The sequence below is a fragment of the Podarcis pityusensis genome (genome assembly GCF_964106645.2).
Source record: "Podarcis pityusensis genome assembly, chromosome: 7".
NCBI lineage: Eukaryota > Metazoa > Chordata > Lepidosauria > Squamata > Lacertidae > Podarcis > Podarcis pityusensis.
The window spans coordinates 68,189,328-68,211,797 of record NC_138031.1 but is presented as its reverse complement, the minus strand read 5'-3'; the positions used below and the strand labels follow the sequence as shown (position 1 = coordinate 68,211,797).

Below are 22,470 nucleotides of genomic sequence, written 5' to 3'. Positions count from 1 at the left end.
AACAACTATGAATGGAATAGAATTTGCTGCCCTTTTATGACATCTAAAACCAGCGGCCTGACTCCGCCTAATGATAGGGATAGTCCTGAGGGGTATTTGTGGTGATGCTGATACAGAAAATAGAGTTGGGTAAAGATATGACATACCACCAAAAAGCCTGTCATAACATTCAGGCTCATGTGACACGGGGCTTATTCTAATCTGTGAGCTAAACCTAAGTAAGTCTATCTGCCTTTCTTTTTAGCATTAGCGCAGTTTGTGCAATTTTCCTTCATTCATCAGCTAGTATTGGAAAGACTGCACTGAGAGAGTCATTAATAAAAGACTGATCCTGTAGTGCAGGGAAAAGAGCAACAGGGAATATTTATTCATTGGTCCAATGAATTGGTATTGCACAGTGGCAAAGACTGCAATCCTGCACCCACTTACCTGGGAGCACATTTAAAGCATTCTCCCCCGCAGTTAATAATAATAATGACTGGAACTGTAGTTTGATAAGGATGCTGTAATTTTAGCTCTGTAAGGGATAAACTCTTTCTCTCTGTGTGTGTCTGTGTGCTTTTAATATATGATGCATATCCAGCCAAACTCTGTGGGACTTAACTTCTGAGTAGACACATGTAGGATTGTGCAGTAATAACCACAGAGGTATTTCACCTCTGATTCTCAACTGAACTTTACACACCCCAGGTTTGAATCATCTGTATTGAAATTAATATTACCGTAACATGACTGAAACTACTGAACTAAATCGAAACCGCAACTGAACACCTTCAACTTGTTTTGGTGGTGGACTGATCCAGTGTTGCACCCCTTAAATGTCACAAACATCAGAGCTTGGGTAAATCAGCGGAGTCCCTATTTGGCAGCATCTCTGCAGAGGCTGAGTCAGGTGTGTGCGAATGTGAGCCGGCTAGTCCTTGATTCCAAATCTCGGTTCAGACCCAAACACAGAATGTGATCTTAAAGGAGCCACCATTATCTTAGTCAGCAATCCTCCCCAGTCTGGGTTATTGGGGATAGCAATACTGCCTAAACTCACAGGGCGGTTGTGCAAGGTTTATTGAGACAATTCCAGATCTCAGCACAGCACCCACCCCAGATGTCAAACATTAGCAGTATTATCTGCCTATATGACACTGTTGTAGTGCTGTCGTTACTTGTTTAAAGAGCGCCCCACAAAACGATAATTTCACAAAAATAAAGCAAGCACGTCTCCCTGCCCCAAGGAGCTTATAATCTAAAAATAAGACAAGGAGGAGATAGCAAAGCAGGGGATATAGGACAAGAACATGAGGATTGTGGGCAATAACCCACTTAAATATGAAAAGACAAATAATGATTGTTTCTATGTTTAGACAATATTTTTATAGTTTTAAGTGTGATAAATAAGTTACTGGGGATAACGGGAAAATATTATGGTTGCTGTTTTTGAAACAGGAGAAAGATGGGAATGTTGGGGTAACACTATATTTGTTTGATTTGATTTTTGAAGCTGTTAGTAGTTACATACTTTTTACTTGCTGGTTTTCAGGTGGATGAGCTATTATACTGAAGGTATTACTAAGTGTTCTCCTCTGCAAACTTGAGAACCCTGTTTTTGAAAAGGGACTCATGGCACATAAATACCCAAAGAATGAACTGCATTTTGAAGATTAATCTTTTAAAGAGTGCAATTTGCAACAGTCAATCCCTCTTATCAGGGAACTTGGAATTGTTGCCCTGCAAGGGGAATAGAGATTTCTCAGCATCTATAAAGGAAAAGGTAAAGGTACCCCTGACCATTAGGTTCAGTCGTGACCGACTCTGGGGTTGCGGCGCTCATCTCGCTCTATGGGCCGAGGGAGCCGGTGTTTGTCCGCAGACAGCTTCCAGGTCATGTGGCCAGCATGACTAAGCCGCTTCTGGTGAACCAGAGCAGCGCACGGAAACGCCGTTTACCTTCCCGCCGGAGCGGCTCCTATTTATCTATTTGCACTTTGATGTGCTTTCGAACTGCTAGGTTAGCAGGAGCTGGGACCGAGCAACGGGAGCTCACCCCGTCGCGGGGATTCGAACCGCCGACTTTCTGATCAGCAAGTCCTAGGTTCTGTGGTTTAACCCACAGCGCCACCCGCGTCCCCTCAGCATCCATAGCAAGCGACAAGTCTCAGGTTTCATCTGGGGCAGTCATGACTGTTTAAATTGGTATGGTTTTGCTTTAACTGTATAGTGCAGATGGGACCTACTGGGGAGTAAGTTCCACCATGTTCCATGGGACCTAGAACCACCCATTATTTTGACAAATGTGTTTCTCAAGGGAATCTGTGAGCAAGTGGCAGGGGTGCTTAACTCTGACCAGAGAAAACACATTAAAAATACAACCTATGTTCTTTGTAACAGAAACAGATACAGGGTATATTCACAAAATCACTTTCTCCGCATCCAGTGTGCTCCCACTGATAATTTTAGAAGTCCCAGTCACATGATGTTAGAAATAATACACATCGATCCTATAGCTTCTTAACGAATATTGCTGTGTGACGCATTTCCCCCCCTCAAACCAGCTTCAATCCAATTAGAAAATTTGATGTGGAGTAAGTGATAATGTGAACATACCCTAAGAGACATTGCATGTCCGTTCCCCCTCTCTGATGTGAACACCCTGCAAATATGGCGGGGGCGAAATGGCCTCACTGCATTTCAGGCTAATAATATGGGCAGGCTCATAGTGATTTTAGCTGTCCCACCTCTGTTCCCTTCCAGCCTTGCAGCCTTGCCCTGACTTCCCGATCGCAAAATAAAGTGTGGAGAAGTCAATACAGAGTTTCAGTGACCTCTGCAGATGTTGCAAACAAATCCTGATGTTACCAAATCTGGCGACCTTGGAGTGTGCCACCATGGCTATATGTTAATAGAACAGAAACAAAAAACCAACCCATTGAAATTCACATTATCAACTTGGAGCATTCATTTGGATAATGCTAGCTGGGAACGTGGGAGCAGGCCTAGCTCTAGCTCCCTGCACTTTGAGGATGGCCTTGGGCAAGGTGACTTCCAGCAGCTCAAGTAATTCCCTGTCATTGCTTTGGGAAGGGGGAAAAAGCACATATACAGATAAGACATTTTGCTGCTTGCGGAGGAGCAGCAAATCACAACACACACACACACACAGAGAAACATGGGCTGGACAAAATCATCCAAGTACCTCTCTCTCTGGAGAAAAATGCAGCAAGAAACTTAGTAAATAATCTTTGGCGGCCCTTCCATGGTACTCCAAACCACCCTACCTAATGGTAGGACATGTGTTGATTGTAAACCGGTGTTTTCCTTACTTTTAATGCCTGACATGCATTATCCTTTTTAATTTAGAAACAGATACACACTTTGCTTTTACATCTGAGAAAGATTTATTTTTTACAGTGTTTGAATGCATCCTCTGCAGAAGAAAACTAAATCAGAGTGGTTAATAATTCCTCCTCCTCCATAATTGTGGGCTCATAAGAACATTTACAGTATTTTTTGCTCTATAAGACTCACTTTTTCCCTCCTAAAAAGTAAGGGGAAATGTGTGTGCATCCTATGGAGCGAATGCAGGCTGCACAGCTATCCCAGAAGCCAGAACAGCAAGAGGGATTGCTGCTTTCACTGTGCAGCGATCCCTCTTACTGTTCTGGCTTCTGAGATTCAGAGTATTTTTTTTCTTGTTTTCCTCCTCCAAAAACTAGGTGCGTCTTGTGGTGTGGTGCGTCTTATAGAGCGAAAAATACGGTATTCTTACTTATAGTAGGCCAATGTGCTGTGGTGGTTTGGGAATCGCCCCTGAAAACCCTTGGTGTGACAGAGGAGGGTGGCACTTCCAGTTTTGCCCTAAGTGGCAAAAGGGGACATACCACCCCTGACCTCAGGATTCCAGAACTTACAGCTGTCAGTTCTGAGGGAAGGCAGGCAAGGACCCACAGCCCAGCTGTGGCTCGCTAGGTTGGGGAGGAGTTGCCTGATTCCTCAGCTGGAGTAGGCTCAGGCCAGGTGGGGGTCACATGCCTCATCAAGCCCAGAAGGTGTAACAGGCCTGGGTCCTGGCCAGGCAAGGTGGGGCTTGCTAGCTCTGGAAGGAGGTGGGCCAGGCCAACTCAGCTCTCCTGACGGATACAGTAATTTGAGTTCTGGCTGCAAGAAAAAAAGCCCTGCCTGTAGTGATGTTTTGCTGGGTGCTATCTCCCTCCATGCCTCTACTTCCATTTTGTTTCCATCAGCCCAAAGGACAGTCTGCCTTTCCCCACAACCAGCTGCTCAAGGCACATTTGTTGTTATTTCCATTTTTACAATCAAAACAGCTCTTTTGCACAGATATGCATGCGCACAAAAGAGCAGTATTAAAAAACAAAAAGTTTCCCTTGCAGGTGGACTGATTCCGCGTTTCACCCGTGGAGTTATCACAGCCAACGGCAGAGCTAGCTTGCATGCATTAGCCGAGCCCGTTTGACAGCGTCTCGCTGCAAAGGTTAATTCGTATGCTCGTTTAAAAGCAAAAGTTCTCACTATGCAATGATACGCAAAGGTTAAGGACGGGCAGGTACGCCTGGGGGGGGGTCAAGGGCAACTGCAACAGCGGGCAGGAGCAAGCAAGGGCGGGAGAGGCCCGTCTCCCGCCCGACGGGTAGGGCGCGGTGCCTTGTGGGATATGTAGTCTCAGCTGGTAGCTTCTCGCGGAGGCCTCTCCGGGCCCGAGGACTACATTTCCCGGCAGTGTCGGGCTTCCCACGCTCCTCCTCGTGGGTGGGTGGGTAAAAGAGAGAAAAGCGGCGCAGGTTGTCACGTTTTGTTTATCGCCGGAGCCCCGCCCCCTGCTACCTCACGAGGGATGGCGTCACCCCCCCTCCTCATGAATATTGAGAAGGCGTTGCTAATAGAGGGAACTGGGAGGCGGGGTGCAAGAGACGAAAAATCGCGCCGCTCCGACGAGGCCTGCTGCAATTAATATTCATAAGGAGCCTCCGAAGTGGAGGCCGGGCCGGGTGGGAGGAGGAGGCGGAGGAGGCGGTGGCTGCTTGCTTGCTTGCTGCTGCTGCTCCTGATCCTCCCCCCACCCTCCAGTCCCTAATGGCGCTGGCAGCAGCTGCGCGGCGGCGGCGGCGGGCTTGAGCCGAATGGAACGCGGCGACAGCGACGGAATGTTCGCAGTTGCTACATAATCGCGCTCCCCCCGCCCCCCGCCCGCCGCTTTGGAACGCGGCGTGTCTCCGCGTTCCACAATGGAACCTGCGCAGCAACCTCAGCGCGGGAGCAGGGCAGCGGCGGCGGCCCCGACGGCCGGCAAGCGGGAGCGGCCCGGGTACGCGGGCCAGGCCGGCACCGAGGGCCCGCTGAGAAGCGGCGAGGCAGCAGCAGCCGTTGCTGTCGCAGCAGCAGAGGGTGTAGCCGGGGGCGGCCCGCAGCGGCGAAGGAGGCGAGGGGCCGCGGCTGGAGCCGGCGGCGGCGCGGCTTCCCTCACGCTGGCGGCCAACGGGACTCCGGCAGCAGCGGCCGTCCCCAGCAGCGGCGGCGCCAACTCGCTTCTGCTGCGGAGGGGCAGGCTGAAAAGGAACCTCTCGGCCGCTGCCTCCTCCTCGTCGTCGTCTTCCTCCTCGGCCGCCGCCGCCGCTGCCGCCTCGCTGGGCACCCGCAGCCTGGATCGGAAGGCGCTGCTCCTGCTGCCCAAGCCGCCCCGGCAGCTCCAGCCTCTGCAGCCGCCGGAGCGGGACTGGGTGCGACGGGACCTCCAGCGGGGATGCGTCCATGTCTACTACTACCACCACCACCACCAGCAGCGAGGGGGCGGCGGCGGCTGCTACCTGCGGCCGGTGCTTTGCACCCTGGAGACGACGGCGGCCGAGGTGGCGTCGCGGTTGTTACAGCTCGGGCACCGTGGAGCGGGCAGCAGCGCCGTCCGGGTCTTGGGGAAGGCGGCGGCGGCGGCAGCAACCACCGCAGAGGCGCGCGGCCCCCATGAAGAAGAAGGGGAGGAAGAGGAGGAAGAAGAGGAGGAGGATGAAGGAGAAATGGACGGCGATTTTGCGGCAGACCCGTCCGCCGAGCCCGGGGGAGCAGAAGAGGCGCTGCCCGGCCCCGCGGAGGCTTCGACTTGCCCAGCTGGCAGCCTGACCCCGATACCGGCCGGGAGGAGGCCGCGACACCGTCGGGGGACCCCCAGCGGTTTGGGGGGCGGCGGCGAGGCGGCTCCCCGACCGGGGCGCTTGGCTCTCGGCGGCGGGGAGAACGGCCGCGCAGGTGGCCGCCCTTGCCTGTCGCCCTCCGACTGCAGCCCCGGGCGGGCCTTTCCTCCTCCGCCACCTGCGCAGCTCTACCTATCGGGCCCGCCGCTCTCGTGCCCGTCCCTCCTGGGGGGCTCGGACACGGAGAGCTTCAGCCCCAGCGCGGAGAGCACCTCGGACCGGCTGGACGCCTACAGCGGCGGCGGCGGCTCCTCGTCTTCGTCGGAGGAGTTAGAGGCGGACCCTCCTCCTCCTGGGCCGGCAACGGCGGAGGGGGAAGGGGCCGGATCGGGGCCTGGCAGGAGCCGCCGGGCCCGCCTGGGCGGCCTGCCGCCGGCGCACGCGGAGAACCCCCGGGGGGGCAGAGCCGCGGGGGAGTCCCCCGGCGCGGGGAAGGCGCCGGGAGGGGATCCCTCTTCCGCCGGGGATGCCGCCGCCGCCTCCTCCCCGCCGCAGCCTCCGGCCTTGTACGTGCAGCTGCATGGGGAGACCGCCCGCCGGCTGGAGCCTCACGAGCAGCCCTTGCAGGTCCAAAACGACTACCTCTCGCAGCTGGGCTTCCGGGACCTGTGGCGGGTGCAGGAGGAGGGCATGGACTCGGAGACCGGCTGCCTCATCCGCTTCTATGCAGGTGGGTGAGGAAGGAATTGTGTGTGACCGGGTGTGGGTGTGTGAAAGGCGCGCATGTTTGTTTTCGTGTTCACAGGACAGCGTGGATGCTACCCAACCTACTACACCCTTGGTGCGCTTCCTCAGAAATGAGGGTCTGCTGCAGAAATGGAGAAAATGTGAAAATCTGTTCCCGATCTGCAGGTTAATTGATGGAGTGAGCAAACAATATTGATGCATGAACTAAAGGCCTGTGTGTGTGGGAGGTTTGGGGAGAGGGGTGTGATCACATCTTGCAAAGGTGGCAAATGTTTCCCGGCCTTGGCATTGTCATGCTTTGGGAGGTCAGAAGTTTTGGGATTCTGACACCATTCAGTCATTTCCCCCCAGTCATTTTATCTGAAGAAGTGTGCATGCACACGAAAGCTCATGCCAAGAACAAACTTAGTTGGTCTCTAAGGTGCTACTGGACAATTTTTTAAAATATATTTCTACTGCGTCAGACCAACACGGCTACCTACCTGAATCTAGAGTCATTTCCCCCAGTCTGTTTTATAGCCTTGGGGGGAGGGGGAGGTAAGAGTTGCAAAAGGGGTGTTTGGGGAGGACCTGTTGGAAACTGTAGCTCAGCTCACCTTGAAACCTGTTTGCTGCTTAAGTGCTCTTCAGGTACATCAGGCTAACATGGAAAGGTTGTCCTCTGGTCTTCCTTTATGCTACAGTCTTAGAACAATATATATGCTGGAGGTGAGGTCCTTTAAAATTGCTGGGTTTTTGCTTCCACGTAAACATGCTTGGAATCAGAATAACATTGTGTAGAAGCATTTTCTCCTCCTCTTCTGTTCACCTTAAAAAAGCTACGCACAGAGGCATCATTGTGCTTCTTAGCTGTTTTGTTCAGCTACCTGTGATAGGATCAAGTGGCTATTTTTCAAGTACCTGCTGTAGCAAAAATAAAAAACGCTGAGTCTTGTCAGATGGAAAGAGGGGGTTATCTCCTCTTAACCAGAATTGTCATCATTTTTCCAGGGCAAATTTGCATGTACGGTATATTAATGAAATATCACATGTCTTAATCTGCTGAGTATACAATGTATGGTTCTCTACCTATTTGTAATGGGGTGGGCGTCTAGATCTAAGGCCCAGTTCCAGAGTCTGTTCAACCAGTGGACTCCATGATATATGTATGGGATTGTGTTTCTTTACATAGTTGTGGGAGCGAGTCCAATGAAGTCTGAGATTTCTCTACACTTAGCATGGTTTAAGATTGGCTTCTCAATATAGACTGAAGGCAGGCTTTTGTCTTGGTGCCTGGACTTGGTCAATAACAGCACCCAAAAGTTCCTGTCTTGTCAACAACATTTATATTAGTGTTGCATGTTTAACTGCCATATAGATTTCCTTTACTGCTTGAAAACGTGCACATAGGAAGGTGAGTCATGCTTTGAATGACCTTTCGGATGAGAGGAGGAGCTCTGGGCTGTGCCATAATTGATCTTTCTGTTAAGGCGCTGTAGTTTCAGGGTTAAATTGGATGCCCTGTGTTTCATTTTGGGTGAAGCTCTCTTTCCTTGTATTGCTTGTTCCGTACAAAATGTGGGAAAGCTGCAAAGTCTGGACCCACCTGAGTGAGGTGAGCTGTCTCCAGACAGATGCATTTTTTCAGCTTTTCCATTTCAGTTTTTAAATATGCTTTGCTTTCTTTGAATATCAGGCAGGCCTGATACCGCAGAAGCCAAATGTAGCCCGACAGCCCCTTTTTGTCCGTATTGTGAGCTCCCTGATGTTCAATCACCATTCCTACCATTTGCCATCCTGGACAGGTGGCCAAATGAGACCCTGGCTGAGCTGTCTTCAGCTTGAATGCGTAACAGTTGTATAAGCCAGCTTTTAAGGAAATGTTTTGCTGCTCTGTGTAGGCCGAGAATAGTTGTAGAGGAACAGGAGCTGAAGACAGCCTTGGTTCCAAGTTTCTATTGTGTGTGAATGGCATGGATAGAATCCATACATTTGAAATCTAAATAAGGCCCTGTATGTTACTGCTTCTCTTCGTAAGCAGGTACAAGTACATACTGGCTATTCTGTAATCTGCATTATTATTATTATTTTTAATGCAGCATTTCTCATCCTGATGACTTCCATATCTTTTGGACATATCTTTTTAACCAATAGATGATGGGAGTTGTAGTCTTGTAACATAAGGGTAGGATGAAGTTGGTGAAGGTCATTTGAATGTAATGAGAATCAGTGGAACTAAGACTCGAGAGACCCAGGTTCAAATAGCTGCTTAGCAGGGAAGCTCACTGGGTGACCTTGGACCAGCCTTCTCAGACTAATCTACCTTGCAAGGTTGTTGCCTGTAAACAGGCATGTTCCCACTGTCATGCAAACAATTATCCTCTAGCAATTGTCACAATCATGGTGTGATAATAAGCAGTTGTGTTTGCAAGCTAACTTAGTAGCTATTGTAGACTTGAATGTGATTATTATTTTTGTGTCCTTTGCCTCTTAAAGACTTGCCAAATTGAGCCCTGGGGGGAGAAGAGAAGATAGTTGGGCAAATACATAGAAACGAAAATAACCTAAATTGAGCATGTTAAATCAACTGGGTTATGAATGGATGTTCACTACCTTGGTGCCGTGTTCGAAATTAGCCAGGCGCCAGGTGCGTTTTGCGACTGGCGCAGGTCCAGTCGCGACCACATGGAGCTCACTGGATGGCAGATTGGCAACTGACATCTCCATCTGGCTGGTCCCTCCAGCTTTCTTAAGCAGGTAATCAGATGAGCTTATTTGTTGCAATTATATCCCACTTTATTCTCCAAGGAACATGTGGTTCATTCCCCTCCTCCGTTAACCCCTACAGCGACCCTGTGAGATAGGTTAGGCTGTTACTGGACCACAGTCACCCAGTGAGGTTCAGGACTGAGTGGGGATTTGAACCCTGATCTCCCAGGTCCTAGTCTTAACCACTGCACCAGACTGGCTTCTGTAAGTTCTTCTGTAAATTAAGCTCTATAAATTAAGTAGGTAAATAAATATGGGGAAAACCAAATGTCACTTAGAGAAGCACCTGAAATATTTTCCTTCAAGCTTGAATTTTTGTTAGTCTGGATTGTTTCATTTGATTTTGAATGTGTTATAAACCACTTTTGAGGGTTTTTTTCCTTTAAAATAGAAATGAAATTAATAATAGAAATGAAATTAATAATAATAAATGTCATTGCAAAAAAAAAGGCACCTAGACATTCTGTTGTGGCAACTGTAACCTAGGTTTAAGGTGCAATTTGGCGACTATCTTATATATCTGAGTTTCTAACACTGCATGTATTTTCAAACCTTGTAGAGGGAACCTTGGCTGCAGGTAGGGGTAGCTGAGCAGCGCCCTTTTGAAGTACTAAAATGCTTGGATTTCAGTAACTGTACCTGCCAAAATTCCTTCTACCTGTGTATTGAAGGTTCATAAGCCCTGTTCTTATTTGAGTCTTCTATGTGGAGGTGATGCGGTTTAACTGGCCCATTTACAACTTGCTTAAAATATCTGCTTCCCAGGGGCTTGTGCGTGCAGCGTTTTTGGTTTCTTTCTTTCTTCTTATTCCGTTGCTTGTTCTACAAAGAATTTGCTGCAAATTATTGTTTGCCGTTAGGTAGTTCCAAGCAGGATTTTAAAGTTGTGGCTGGAGGTAATTCGCTAGATTTTAAGTATTTGGTGGGTTTTTTGGGGGGGGATGTGGGGTGAGGAATACAAGTACTTTAGGGCAGGGGTCAGCAACCTTTTTCAGCCGTGGGCCGGTCCACCATCCCTCAGACCATGTGGTGGGCCAAACTATATTTTGGAAAAAAAATATGAACAAATTTCTGTGCCCCACAAATAACCCAGAGATGCATTTTAAATAAAAGCACACATTCTACTCATGTAAAAACACCAGGCAGGCCCCACAAATAACCCAGAGATGCATTTTAAATAAAAGGACACGTTCAAAAGGTAAAGGGACCCCTGACCATTAGGTCCAGTCGTGACCGACTCTGGGGTTGTGGCGCTCATCTCGCTTTATTGGCCGAGGGAGCCGGCGTACAGCTTCCAGGTCATGTGGCCAGCATGACTAAGCTGCTTTTGGTGAACCAGAGCAGCGCATGGAAACGCTGTTTACCTTCCCGCCGAAGCGGTACCAATTTATCTACTTGCACTTTGATGTGCTTTCGAACTGCTAGGTTGGCAGGAGCAGGGACCGAGCAATGGGAGCTCACCCCGTCCCGGGGATTCAAACCGCTGACCTTCTGATCGGCAAGTCCTAGGCTCTGTGGTTTAGCCCACAGTCATGTAAAAACACGCTGATTCCTGGACCGCCTGCGGGCTGGATTGAGAAGGCGATTGGGCCGCATCCGGACCACAGGCCTTAGGTTGCCTACCCCTGCTCTAGGGCAAGCATAGCATGGGTTTTAAAGAAATACACACAAATATTAAGAGAGCAATTAACTATCTGTTTCAAATAAACTGACATTCATTCCTATATGTGCCTGTTGAATGACTCCCTCCCATCAGGGATTGGACGTTAGGCTTAGCTGCTTTGAGATTACTTTTCTGTGGCTTCCCAACCCCCTTGCTGGTGGTAGATGACGGTTCATACAGTACGTGGAGAATGAGAAGCAATTAAAGGAGAAACCTGAGAGCACACATCTAAGGATTTTGACCCGTGTATATTTTCCTGAGAGTAAGACTCATTGACATATTGGGAGCCGAGCAAACATGCACTGTTCAGTCAGTCTTAAAATAACCTGAGCACTCTTTATTTCATTTCATTGGCGTAGTCCATGAATGAGTATATGTTGGGGTAATTATGCACAATGCCTGGAGAATGTACAAAATCCTGTTGAGAGGGCATTCCCCAACATCTGTTGGCAGGTATGCATATAACTGTGTGTGGGGGGGTGTTATTGTTTTTGTTTGTTATTATGGTATATATTGTGTTTTTTTATATTTAAACTGCCCTGTGATCTTTGGATGAAAGACAGTATAGAAATTAAGAGAGAGAGAGGCAGGCCGTGGAATGTGCATAATCTTCACAGATGGATTATGTGCACAATGCCCAGGTGTTTATGCACATTAACCATGCAACTCTCCTTACCTGTAACATACACATTCCCAGTTACTGAACCCGCACTTTTAAAATCTGGCACTTGCAAGAATGGAAAAGGTTATAGTAATAAAGCTTGTAATGATGGTGTTTTATTTGAGGAGCTCTTCAGTTTTGTTCTTGAATCTTAATCCTGGGTTGTTGTGCGTTTCTTTCCCTGCAAAAATGAGTTGGTTTTTAATGCTTAGAATGAACTGTTCTGCTTTGGGGAGCGTGGAGAGGGATGTGCAAGTTAACCTGCAGGGTTTTGCAAGCTCTGTAATGTTTGCAGCAGAAAAGGGCTCATCAAAGCTTAACTTTCCATTGTGAAATCTATTTATAGCCAGCATCCGTATAATACATGCCATGCCTTATATTGTAGATTTCATTGAAGTTTCAAAGTGTGAAAACTTGGAAGCACTGTTTTGTTTAAAACTGTCTTGTTTTTCACAAGATGGGCAGGCTTTTCTCCTCCTCTCCCCCTCCCCCACTTTTGAAATTCGTAATTTTTTTCAGGAAGGCGTGACTTAATTATGAAATCTTCAATGGGTTTATGTGTCATGGAAAAATCTACTGAAGTCGCCCAGTCAGACAACATCCTCTTAGCCAGAATGGGTGATGTCAAAAGAGAAATAATTTAACCACACACCTTCCTTATGTGTTTGATTTCCGTGTTGTTCCTCCCTCTATTTTATTTGCGTGGGTGTTAAGCTGATAGATTTTGAAATAAAAGTAGCAGAGCTGGGACTATCAGCAGGTGAACCTGAAGCATGTAGAGAAGTATCAAAATACATGCTAGTCTGATACTCTGTATTGTCGGATAGATTGGAAGAGGTGGAGGAGCCCTTTTCCGAAAGGCGGAGATTTTCAAATGTTTTGAGTCCCCGGCTCCCTTGATCAACTCCCTTCTTTCTGCGACACCCCGGTGGGGCTCAGGAGCCCAGTTACGTCACCCCTTGCCTGCAGAGCTGGCAGCCCCTCACCCCGTTTTGAACACCCTCCCTTGTGGAGTTTTCCCTCAGCCGCCTCTCCCTTCTCCTTAGGTGTCCTCTGGGCAGCCGGTTCTACTCCCCCTGGTCTCTGAGCTGCCTCCCCAGAGAGGTGCCTCCTCACAGTGCCCCACAGGGGCCTGGGAAGAGGATGCCCCCAGCCTTATTGGCCCAGTGGCAACAGTGGGCAGTGTTGGGCCTGCATGGTGCAACGGTTCCCATTCAGCACTGGGCACTTAGCTCCCAGGCAGGCCTTGCACACGGCAAGCACAAGGAAGACCAGCGCAGTGCCTACCCGACCTCCCATTTGTCTGTCCATTCCCAACAGCAATGGCTGGCGGACTGGCTGGCTGCGCTCCCTCACCTACTTGCTTGCGAGGCTGCCTCAGCTCCTGGCAACCAGCACCCCTGGCCCCAGCCCCAGTGGCACCATTTGTCTGCGGAGCTTGGGGCTGCTGCAACAAACAGTCGTGCAATCCTTTGGGAGGCAGGGACACGAGAGGGCATCAGAGGAGGGATGGAAGGAAAGAGGGACAGGGGCCAGTGTTGCCCACGGCACCCCTGACCATCCTTCAAGGCACCCCAGGGTGGTTGAAAACCACAGCCCTAGGGATAAATGGCTTCATGTTTCACAAGCAACTTCATGGGTTGTATTTATTGAGCCGCTGCCTCACTGCCCGCCTGCTGTGCTTTTGGTAGCTGGTAGGCAAGTTTGCTAGATGTTAACTGCTTCCCTCTCTGTCCTGCAGCATTATGCTTGGATGTGTGGTAGAAAGCATTTCAGCAAGGCGCCCTCTTAAATTCCAACGTTGAGTGCGCAGTCACTAGCAGTACCCTGTATTTTAGCACCGTGGAAGCCTCTGTCACAATAAATGTCAAGTCTGCTTCATGTAGCACGAGCGCTCTCAACTACAATATCCAACTGCTCATCCTGATGCATTTATTCTCTTCTTGACACTCCTCACCTTTGTTCCGTCAGAAATTGTGCTGCTGCTCTTTTCCGTGCAGGTGTTTTGACTCTTCCACGCGCAGCATAGGGGAAGTTCTCCGAAAGTGTTCCTGAAGTCGACAAGAGTTACCTTGCGGGCGCAACATCGGAGTCAGAAGCTCTGATGTGGTAATGCATATTGATACCTAACTGGAAAAGACTTCCCATTGGTTTCAAGGAAGAACAGCATGGAATCCTGTTCCTTACATTTAATTATCTAGTTCAGTGGTTACCAATTAGCTAATTACTGAGGACCACCGATTTTCCAAAAGCAAGCCACGGACTCCCTACTTTTGACAATTTTGATAACTCTATGGTAATAATAATAATAATAATAATAATAATAATATAATGTCCACTGCAAAACAAAAACAGGTCACCTAGACATTCATTTTTAACCCAAGCTTAAGGCATGATTTAGCAATTACACATACACACAGAGTGGATGCTCGGGTTGCGAACGTGATCCATGTGGGATGCACGTTCGCAGCCTGCAGCGGCGCGTGTTGCGATTCAGCGCTTCTGCACATGCACAACCACCAAAACCCGGAAGTAACCCGTTCCGGTACTTCTGGGTTTCAGCGGGTGCGTAACCTGAAAAAATGCAACCTGAAGCGGCTGTAACCCAAGGTATGACTGTATATATATATATATAGAGAGAGAGAGAGAGAGAGAGTTTCAGTTTCTAACACTGTGTATTGGTGTTGTAGACGAGATGTGTTTGGTTTTTTGCTTTACTTTAAGGAGAGGCAGTGTTTGAAATACTGCAGCTTAACTTAACCGTAACTTTTTAACCAGCCTTGTGGTTGGATTGGTTTGTTGGTGGATGAGCAGCATTTGATAAGAATTCATAGCTCTGTTACAAGCCTATTACTCTTAATTGGGGAGCAATTGGGTTGGGCTTTGCAGAATTACTACCAGAAACCATGTGAGTGGTGTACAGTCATATTTGCTTCTTGAACTCAAGTTATAAACTTCTGTTTCTGCGTAAAAATATGATAATCTCTTAGCTTCTCCCATCCAGCTTAAATTATTCCAAAAAAATTAGATGGAGGTAAATGTGACCATGGCGAACCAGACTTTAAAATTCATACTTTGCTGTAGTTTCTTATTAGAGTTTGGAATAAGGTAGACATTTGCCAACGAGCATTTAATCTGAAATGAGAATTGTGCTGCTAAAATTACCCACTTCAGGGACTTTTGAGCACCTTTTTCTTTTTAACATTAAAATGCACTTGACTATAACTATGGTACCTTAGTGCTTGGAGCATGGATGGTTCTTCCATGCAAATTTCTATACGCTGAAGACTTCAGGGTCAGTTGCACATAGTAGAAGCTTCCATCTGGTTGCTTTGTTACATGAACATTTCTCAAAAGCAGTTTTCCTGAAAGCTGTTTGTGCTTGATGGCATCATAGACTCCTAGGGGTCATCTAGTTCAACCCCCTGTAATGCAGGAAATTGGTCTCGGTTTGACTTGGAAAGGGCAGATGAGGCTGCAGAAGAGACATCTTCATTTTCAGCTAGAGCATCTTCTTACATATATAATTTCTTTATTAGTTTTTTTAACATATCATTTTCAACAGTAATTAAACATAATTTTACATCTTATTCAAATTTTTGACTTCCATCAATCCTGTCTGAAAATTTTCCCATCTAATCTCTCAGTATGTATTTCTTATCTTCCTTATTACATTTCAAACTCATAACCAATATCTCTATCTTTTTCTACTTTGTAACACTTTGTATATTTCTCCTTACAAAACTTCTTGTAGTCCTACTAGTATAATTTATTGATTACAGTTGCTCTTCAAATAATTCATATACCGTACTTCTTCCAATCTTCTGTAAATCTCTGGTCCCGCAGGTTTCAAATCCTTCCTGTCATTTTGTCCAATTCTGCATAGTCCATTCATTTCGTCTGCCATTCTTCTTTCGTCGGAATTTCTTCTTGTTTCCATATCTCAGCTAGAGCATCTTCTGAGGCACTACAGCAGCTTCTCCCAAGCTTGAGCCCCCCAGATGTTTTGAGACTACAATCCCCACCATCCCTGACCACTGGTCCTGTTAGCTAGGGAAGATGGGAGTTGTAGTCCCAAAAACATCTGGAGGGCCGAGTTTGCCTATGCCTGCACAACTCCCTCCAGTCCTAGCCGGCCCATTGAAGTACATTTTCTTCAAAGCAGGTTCTGCTGGGACCTGCTTCCTAGGAAGTGTGCTTAGGGATTTCAGCCATAAATGAATACAATACTTGGAGGCGCACGTAGTAAATGGGTAGAGTCCTCATCTCTCCAACCAGTTTTGTCCAGTTTCACTTTGCCTGGGCTGTTAGTCATTTCTTTTGAGAGCCGAAAGGCCGCCTTGCTGATAATTCTTTTGCCTTTCATCATCAGACACCGTGACTTGGAAGTTTTGTAACAACTCCTCTCTTGGTGATGGCGGTATTGATATACCTTGGAGCTCTTTGCAATTAAAATATCCATCTGTTCCACTTAGAACATTAGACGCTTCATACAATCTGTCAAGTAGTGTACGTCCACATGAAAGCCCTCGGAACAGAGGGAAAGAGAATTCAAAGCTCTGATCCAAACAGTTTCTCACCAGTTTTTTTGCTTGCTTTTTGTTTACTGAAGGGGTGTTATCTTATTGGCTTAAAAAGGCTAAATGGAAAAACTTCCTTGGATTTCATTCCCCGTCCCCGTCCCCCCCCGAAACAGGAAATATGGATGGGATTCAGCATTGCAAGGCCACACTTACCTGAAAATGCTCTTTCCAAGTTGTTGGTTTTAAAAAAATTCTAGAGCTGCACAAATATATTTTTTATAAATACGTTTCCACTCTAATCACTCTTGAGTAACACTTCTCTTTGTTCCGAAACAATGGGCCAGTGTTCTAGATCCACCCCCCCCATGAGATTATAATTTTTTAGCATCTGGACATTCTTCAAACTTTTTCCTTGAAGTCCACAATATCACACACCCCTAATTATGTTTCTGTGTGACCCAGTTCAGATGTTCACCTAAACTTCTGTTCCCCAGCTGCTGCTCTCCAAATGTTTTGGACAACAACTCCCATCATGTATGATCATTTGTCATGCTGGCTGGGGCTCATGGGAATTGTAGTTCAAAAAAAAATCTATAAAGGTTACTAGGTTTGGAGAAGGTAGTGAGTTATATCTCAGGAGAGGGTCATGTTCCCTGCAATGTGGAGTGAAATTTTACCCCCATTTCACAAGTTGTTGAGTAATGAATAGATGCCTATTGCAAACACAGCATTAAGCAAGCTTGGTAGTTTAAAAGTTTTTAACTTTGTTTATGTAATAAAACTAAATAAGCATGCAACGTGTTAGATGCATACTTCTTTTTTTCCAGGAAACCACATCACTGTCTGTAGGTGAGAAAGTAGAGGGTAGCCTCACCCATGGTTGGCATGTGGTTCCTGGAAGATTGATCAAAGGTGAATATGACACTCTTGCCAAGAAAGGTTATGAATCTCTGCTTTAGATAATTGTGAGCAAACCAGAGGCTGCAAGATTATCCGCTTTCTTTTGTGCATAAGAGGAGTATGAAACATTTGTTTTTATTTTAGAACCATCTGCAGTTCTGCGTTATAGTCCAGTGTTGGGAGCTATGGTTTATTCTAACCAAAGTTAGTAAAAACTAATTGGGGACCAAATTGTGGTTTCAGGTCTTGGTTACTGGGTGACTTTAGAACAAACCACGGTTTTCTGCAGTCTGTTTGTAATATGGAAAGATTAGGGTAATGTGCAAGCCCAATATTTGCTTTAGCTTTTTTGCAATGATCTAAAACATAACTTAGATGGCATGAACCAGACTTAAGTACAGTTTATTGAATATATGGGAAATAATTGTGTACAGTGGTACCTCGGGTTAAGTACTTAATTCGTCCCGGAGGTCCGTTCTTAACCTGAAACTGTTCTTAACCTGAAGCACCACTCTAGCTAATGGGGCCTCCTGCTGCCGCCGCGCCACCGGAGCACGATTTCTGTTCTCATCCTGAAGCAAAGTTCTTAACCTGAAGCACTATTTCTGGGTTAGCGGAGTCTGTAACCTGAAGCGTATGTAACCTGAAGTGTATGTAACCTGAGGTACCACTGTATGTATCCCGTGTAGGATAATGGTTCAGTTCTTTTGTTCCTTCTTAGCATGCTTTAAGAGTGATGGGGGACACTTTTTCATTTGTACCCCTGGCTGTCTGCACGCACTGGCTTGCACATTGAATTCTTTCCTTGGGAACATGTACTTCCTTCTCACTCTCTTTTGTTTATTGGCTTTAGCTGTGGCCTAGTGTTATGTGAGCTTATGTTGGACTATGTGGTGATCCCTCCCTGCCATGTGTGAACAGTTGTACTTAGGCCGGGGCAGAGGGATTATATCCGTGGTATATTTTAACTTTTAGTTGGTAGGGTGGGATGCATATGAACACAATAGATAATGGACACATGAGCTTTTGAGGGAATGTTATGAGCGATTTAAAAGAACACCCTGCTTCTTGTGAGTAGCAAGGTGTCCTCCTTTCCCTTTCCTCCCCTCAACTAATGAGATATGGAGCACAAGGAAGGATCCAGCAAAAAAACTGTGGTCTTGCCTTGCTTGTAGTATTAGCCTGACCCCATTCTGTAGTCTGGGGCAATCTCATAATGTATTGTGGGTTTGCTTTGCTGTTGAAAGGTGCACACCTTGTGATATAGTTCTGGCCGTTCTCAAAAGAAAGAAGGTGATCATATTTTAGCTTTAAAAAGAAGGAAGATATGATAAAACTTTCCCCTGTGTAACTGGTCCCTTTGCTTCTTCCTCCCAGTAAGTCTTTCATTAACCAAGTTCCCAGTTTTGTCTTAATGGAAAACCATAGCTTTAGAACAAGTCAGGTTATGGAGACGTGTTTTGAAGGTGGCTTAATACCCTGTGGTGTTCCAAAACTATTATCCATGGTTTCCTGGTTTGGATGAAATGAGATACCTAATGAAAGACTTCCTGCTTTGTTCACAGCAATTGGAAAGCCCCATTGTGGACCACGGTGTAATTTCAGAAATATACTAAATGAAATTTCAGAATTAAAGTAGAAAATTCCTGTTAAGCTGAGCTCTCTGAACTTGTCCATTGTGTGTTCCAAAGCCACTCTGCACAGCAATATATATAGATGTACCGAAAACCTTTGTGGAAGAGTATTTGGCCAAGGCTTCCCGAAGAACCAGTATAGCTATGCCAGACACAATTTGCTGTGGCTCCTGTTTGGGACTTTGACTGAACTGCAAGCAGGGCTTCTGTTCAGCTAGACTGCCATGCTTGAAGTCCTGGCTTGTAGAACTATCTGGACTTCCCCTCAGCCAAGGTCCTTTCCTCACTGTGAGTGGCTCATACTCCTCAGTGTGCAGAAAGGTGCGCACACCTTTCAGCATCTGATCTAAACTGTGTAGAACGACAGACAGCTTCCTCACGGAGGATGCAACAGTTGTCGCTTTAAACCCCTGTGTTATGTAGCAACATTATTTGAGCAGGAAGTGACTAACAACGGTGTTGTGCTAATTTTGAAATTGCAGTCGGATGTTGGGTAGGTGGAATTAAGCATTCCAGCTACCGTTTCCTTTTCACGAACCCTTCTGTGATGATATGGGGGATGATGATATGGGTCAATTGAGTTTGAGTGAGTCAAGCCTTTCCTGGTTGAACTTGTGGCTCACCTTGAATTTGGAAAGGGGTCATGGGGCAATGCTCTTAGCCATTGGGCCACAGTGCTTTGTGTTTATAGAACAGGTTGCCCAAAGCGCTTCATGTACGTAATCTCATTAATGTTTTCATCTGATGTGGAGCAAAGGCTGAGGGGAGGAAATACAGTGTTTCTCCAAAAAGCCACTGGGTAAATTATCTGAGGAGAGAGCTTAAATCATGTTCTTCCTGGATAACAACTAGGGCTGGACGATATATCGTCCAAAACTGGTTTGAAGTCCATGTTGTGATACCGGTTTCATAATTCTTGACCTGGCAATATATCGTGAATCATGATGTGTGTTAGGGCTGAGCCAATGTGTGGCTTTCAACTTTGTGATATATCACAAGCTAAACATTGCAATATACTGATATATCATGATGTCAAAAATAAGGATGTAACTATGTAGAGTGGAACAGGGTAATGTCCTGGAAACTGCTGCTGCTTAGCGGGTCTAAAACTGAGAACATTTTTACTTACTTTTAACATATTGTTACAACTGTTATTTCATAGTACAGTCATACCTTGGTTTTCAAACAAACTAGTTCTCGAACATTTTGGCTCCCAAACAATCGAAACCCGGAAGTGACTGTTCCGGTTTTCAAATGTTCTTTTGGAAGGCTAGCGTCTGACGGGGCTTCCGTGGCTTCCGATTGGCTCCAGGAGCTTCCTGCAGCCATTCGGAAGCCGCGCTTTGATTTTCGAATGCTTTGGGAGTTGAACGGACTTCCGGAACGGATTCCATTCGACTTCCAAGGTACAACTGTACAGAGCAGCAACAGGGGCAGAAGGAATCGCGAGAGAAGCGATGACCGGCTTCACGGTTTTCCCCACATCACAATTTTTTTCATAGCACACTCACACACCGTGATTTGCGATATATTGCCATGTTGAATATTATGAAGCTGTTACTGTGCTGTGGTCTTCAAACCAATTTTTTGATAATGTAGCGATACCTTGCCCAGCCCTAGTGTGTGTGCGCGCGCTATGCAAAAATCACGATGTGGGGAAGACTGTGAAGCCAGCCAATGCCCCTACATATCTCCACCCTTATTTCAGACATTGTGATATATCGGTTGGTGCAGCCAACTGACTACCCACCGCCTCGGCAAGATCCATGCCACAGAAACGGAAGTCTCTCTAAATTCAGTGCCCATCTTCTGCCTTCCTTCCAGGGGACTTGAAATGCTTAAATAGGCGTCAGATGCTCGATCACAAACGAGCAAAGCATATTCTTCTCATCTGAAGGCCGAGGAAGAACCAAAAGTCCACACTGGTTATGGGAAATGCCTTTTATTTACTTTATTACAATTGTGTCCCACCTTTCAGGGTGCAGATTCTTCCAAGGTAGCTTGCAACTAACATTAAAATTAAATTATGCCAATGTATAAGAAGGTGTCAGGATCTCTCCCACAGGGCAGTAGGTGGTCACTGGTGTTTTTTTTTTAGGGGGGTGAACTGTTCAGCTGGCTCTGATGAGGATTTGGCCTGCTTGCCTTCTTTCCTTCTTCTTGTTAACCTGCCTCCCTTAGATACTTTAAATTGTTATAAATATTATTGATGGAACAGGGGGACCCTTCTGATCTCCCCCCCCCCGCCCACCGAAAGCTGAATCCTTTCTCGGTTTCATTGTTTTTTTCCTCCTCAAAGGCAAGCAAAAGTAGGTCTCTCTCACCTTGACACTCTCTCCATTGTTAGTACTGAAAACAAATCTTTCAGTAATAAGAGGACGTCTGATGTTTAGTAAACAATATTAAGACTGCAGTGTGAGTTGCATCTAAATAGGAATTCCCATTATGCATTACGTTGCCGTGAAGATGATTACTTGCGGCTTCCTGACCACTTAGTCTGCTTTTCTGCAATTCAGAATAATGAACATATTAATCAATGCCACTTCACTCGAGTTAATTTGTTCTGTGAGTGATATTGCCGTGCCTGGTTTGCTAAAGTGGTCTGTCCACCTTTCTTACTCCTTTTGCGCAAACCAGTTCACTCCTAACCAGGGCAGAGTGAGGGGACCTATGTTGGCTCTACTTACTGCCGTTGTATTTGTGTCGATAAGTGTTCATTTATTGCCTCAGCGTTATCCTGCAAGCGTGGCAGTACATCAGATGTGCAACATGCCTGTTGTTTTTTTCTAAAAAAATAATGCATCAGTAATGCAGCTTGAAGGGACGCGGGTGGCGCTGTGGGTTAAACCACAGAGCCTAGGACTTGCCAGTCAGAAGGTCGGCGGTTTGAATCCCTGTGACCGAGCTCCCGTTGCTCGGTCTCTGCTCCTGCCAACCTAGCAGTTCGAAAGCATGTCAAGTGCAAGTAGATAAATAGGTACCACTCCAGCGGGAAGGTAAACGGCGTTTCCGTGCCCTGCTCTGGTTCACCAGAAGCGGCTTAGTCATGCTGGCCACATGACCCGGAAGCTGTACGCCGGCTCCCTCAGCCAATAAAGCTAGATGAGCGCCGCAACCTCAGAGTCTGTCACGACTGGACCTAATGGTCAGGGGTCCCTTTACCTTTACTAATGCAGCTTGAGCATGTTTGAACATTCATAAATTTTCTATTGTTTTTCATGGATTGGGTCACTGTGAAAAGAAAACTAAAGCCAGAAAGGACTGCAGCTCTTCTATTTTAGTAGCATGTGTCCAACCTAAATGACATATTTGTTCTCACACAGATTGCAAGAGATGAGGTTTAACTGAACATCTTGCAGTGTTCTGCAGGATGCTTGTTCTGAATGTTATGTTGTTGTTGTTTTCTTCACAAAATGATCTTGCAATCTTAAGAAGGGGCGCAATTAAGGGGGGGCAGGTG

At 46.6% G+C, this 22,470-nt stretch overlaps 1 protein-coding gene across 4 annotated transcripts in view; it reads left to right on the top strand.

The window, feature by feature from the left end:
• Positions 1-5,024: 5,024 nt before the first annotated feature.
• Positions 5,025-22,470, top strand: part of PHLPP1 (PH domain and leucine rich repeat protein phosphatase 1) — a 161,318-nt gene continuing 143,872 nt past the window's right edge. For 3 of the 4 annotated variants that reach the window (XR_013988909.1, XR_013988910.1, XR_013988911.1), the window contains exon 1: positions 5,025-6,864. Coding sequence is in view for 1 of the 4 variants with exons in the window: in XM_081014598.1 (XP_080870724.1) it covers positions 5,235-6,864 (1,630 nt within the window). In the remaining 3 variants the exon portion in view is untranslated. The remainder of the gene's footprint in view (positions 6,865-22,470) is intronic. The other variant, XM_081014598.1, reaches the window with a different exon arrangement.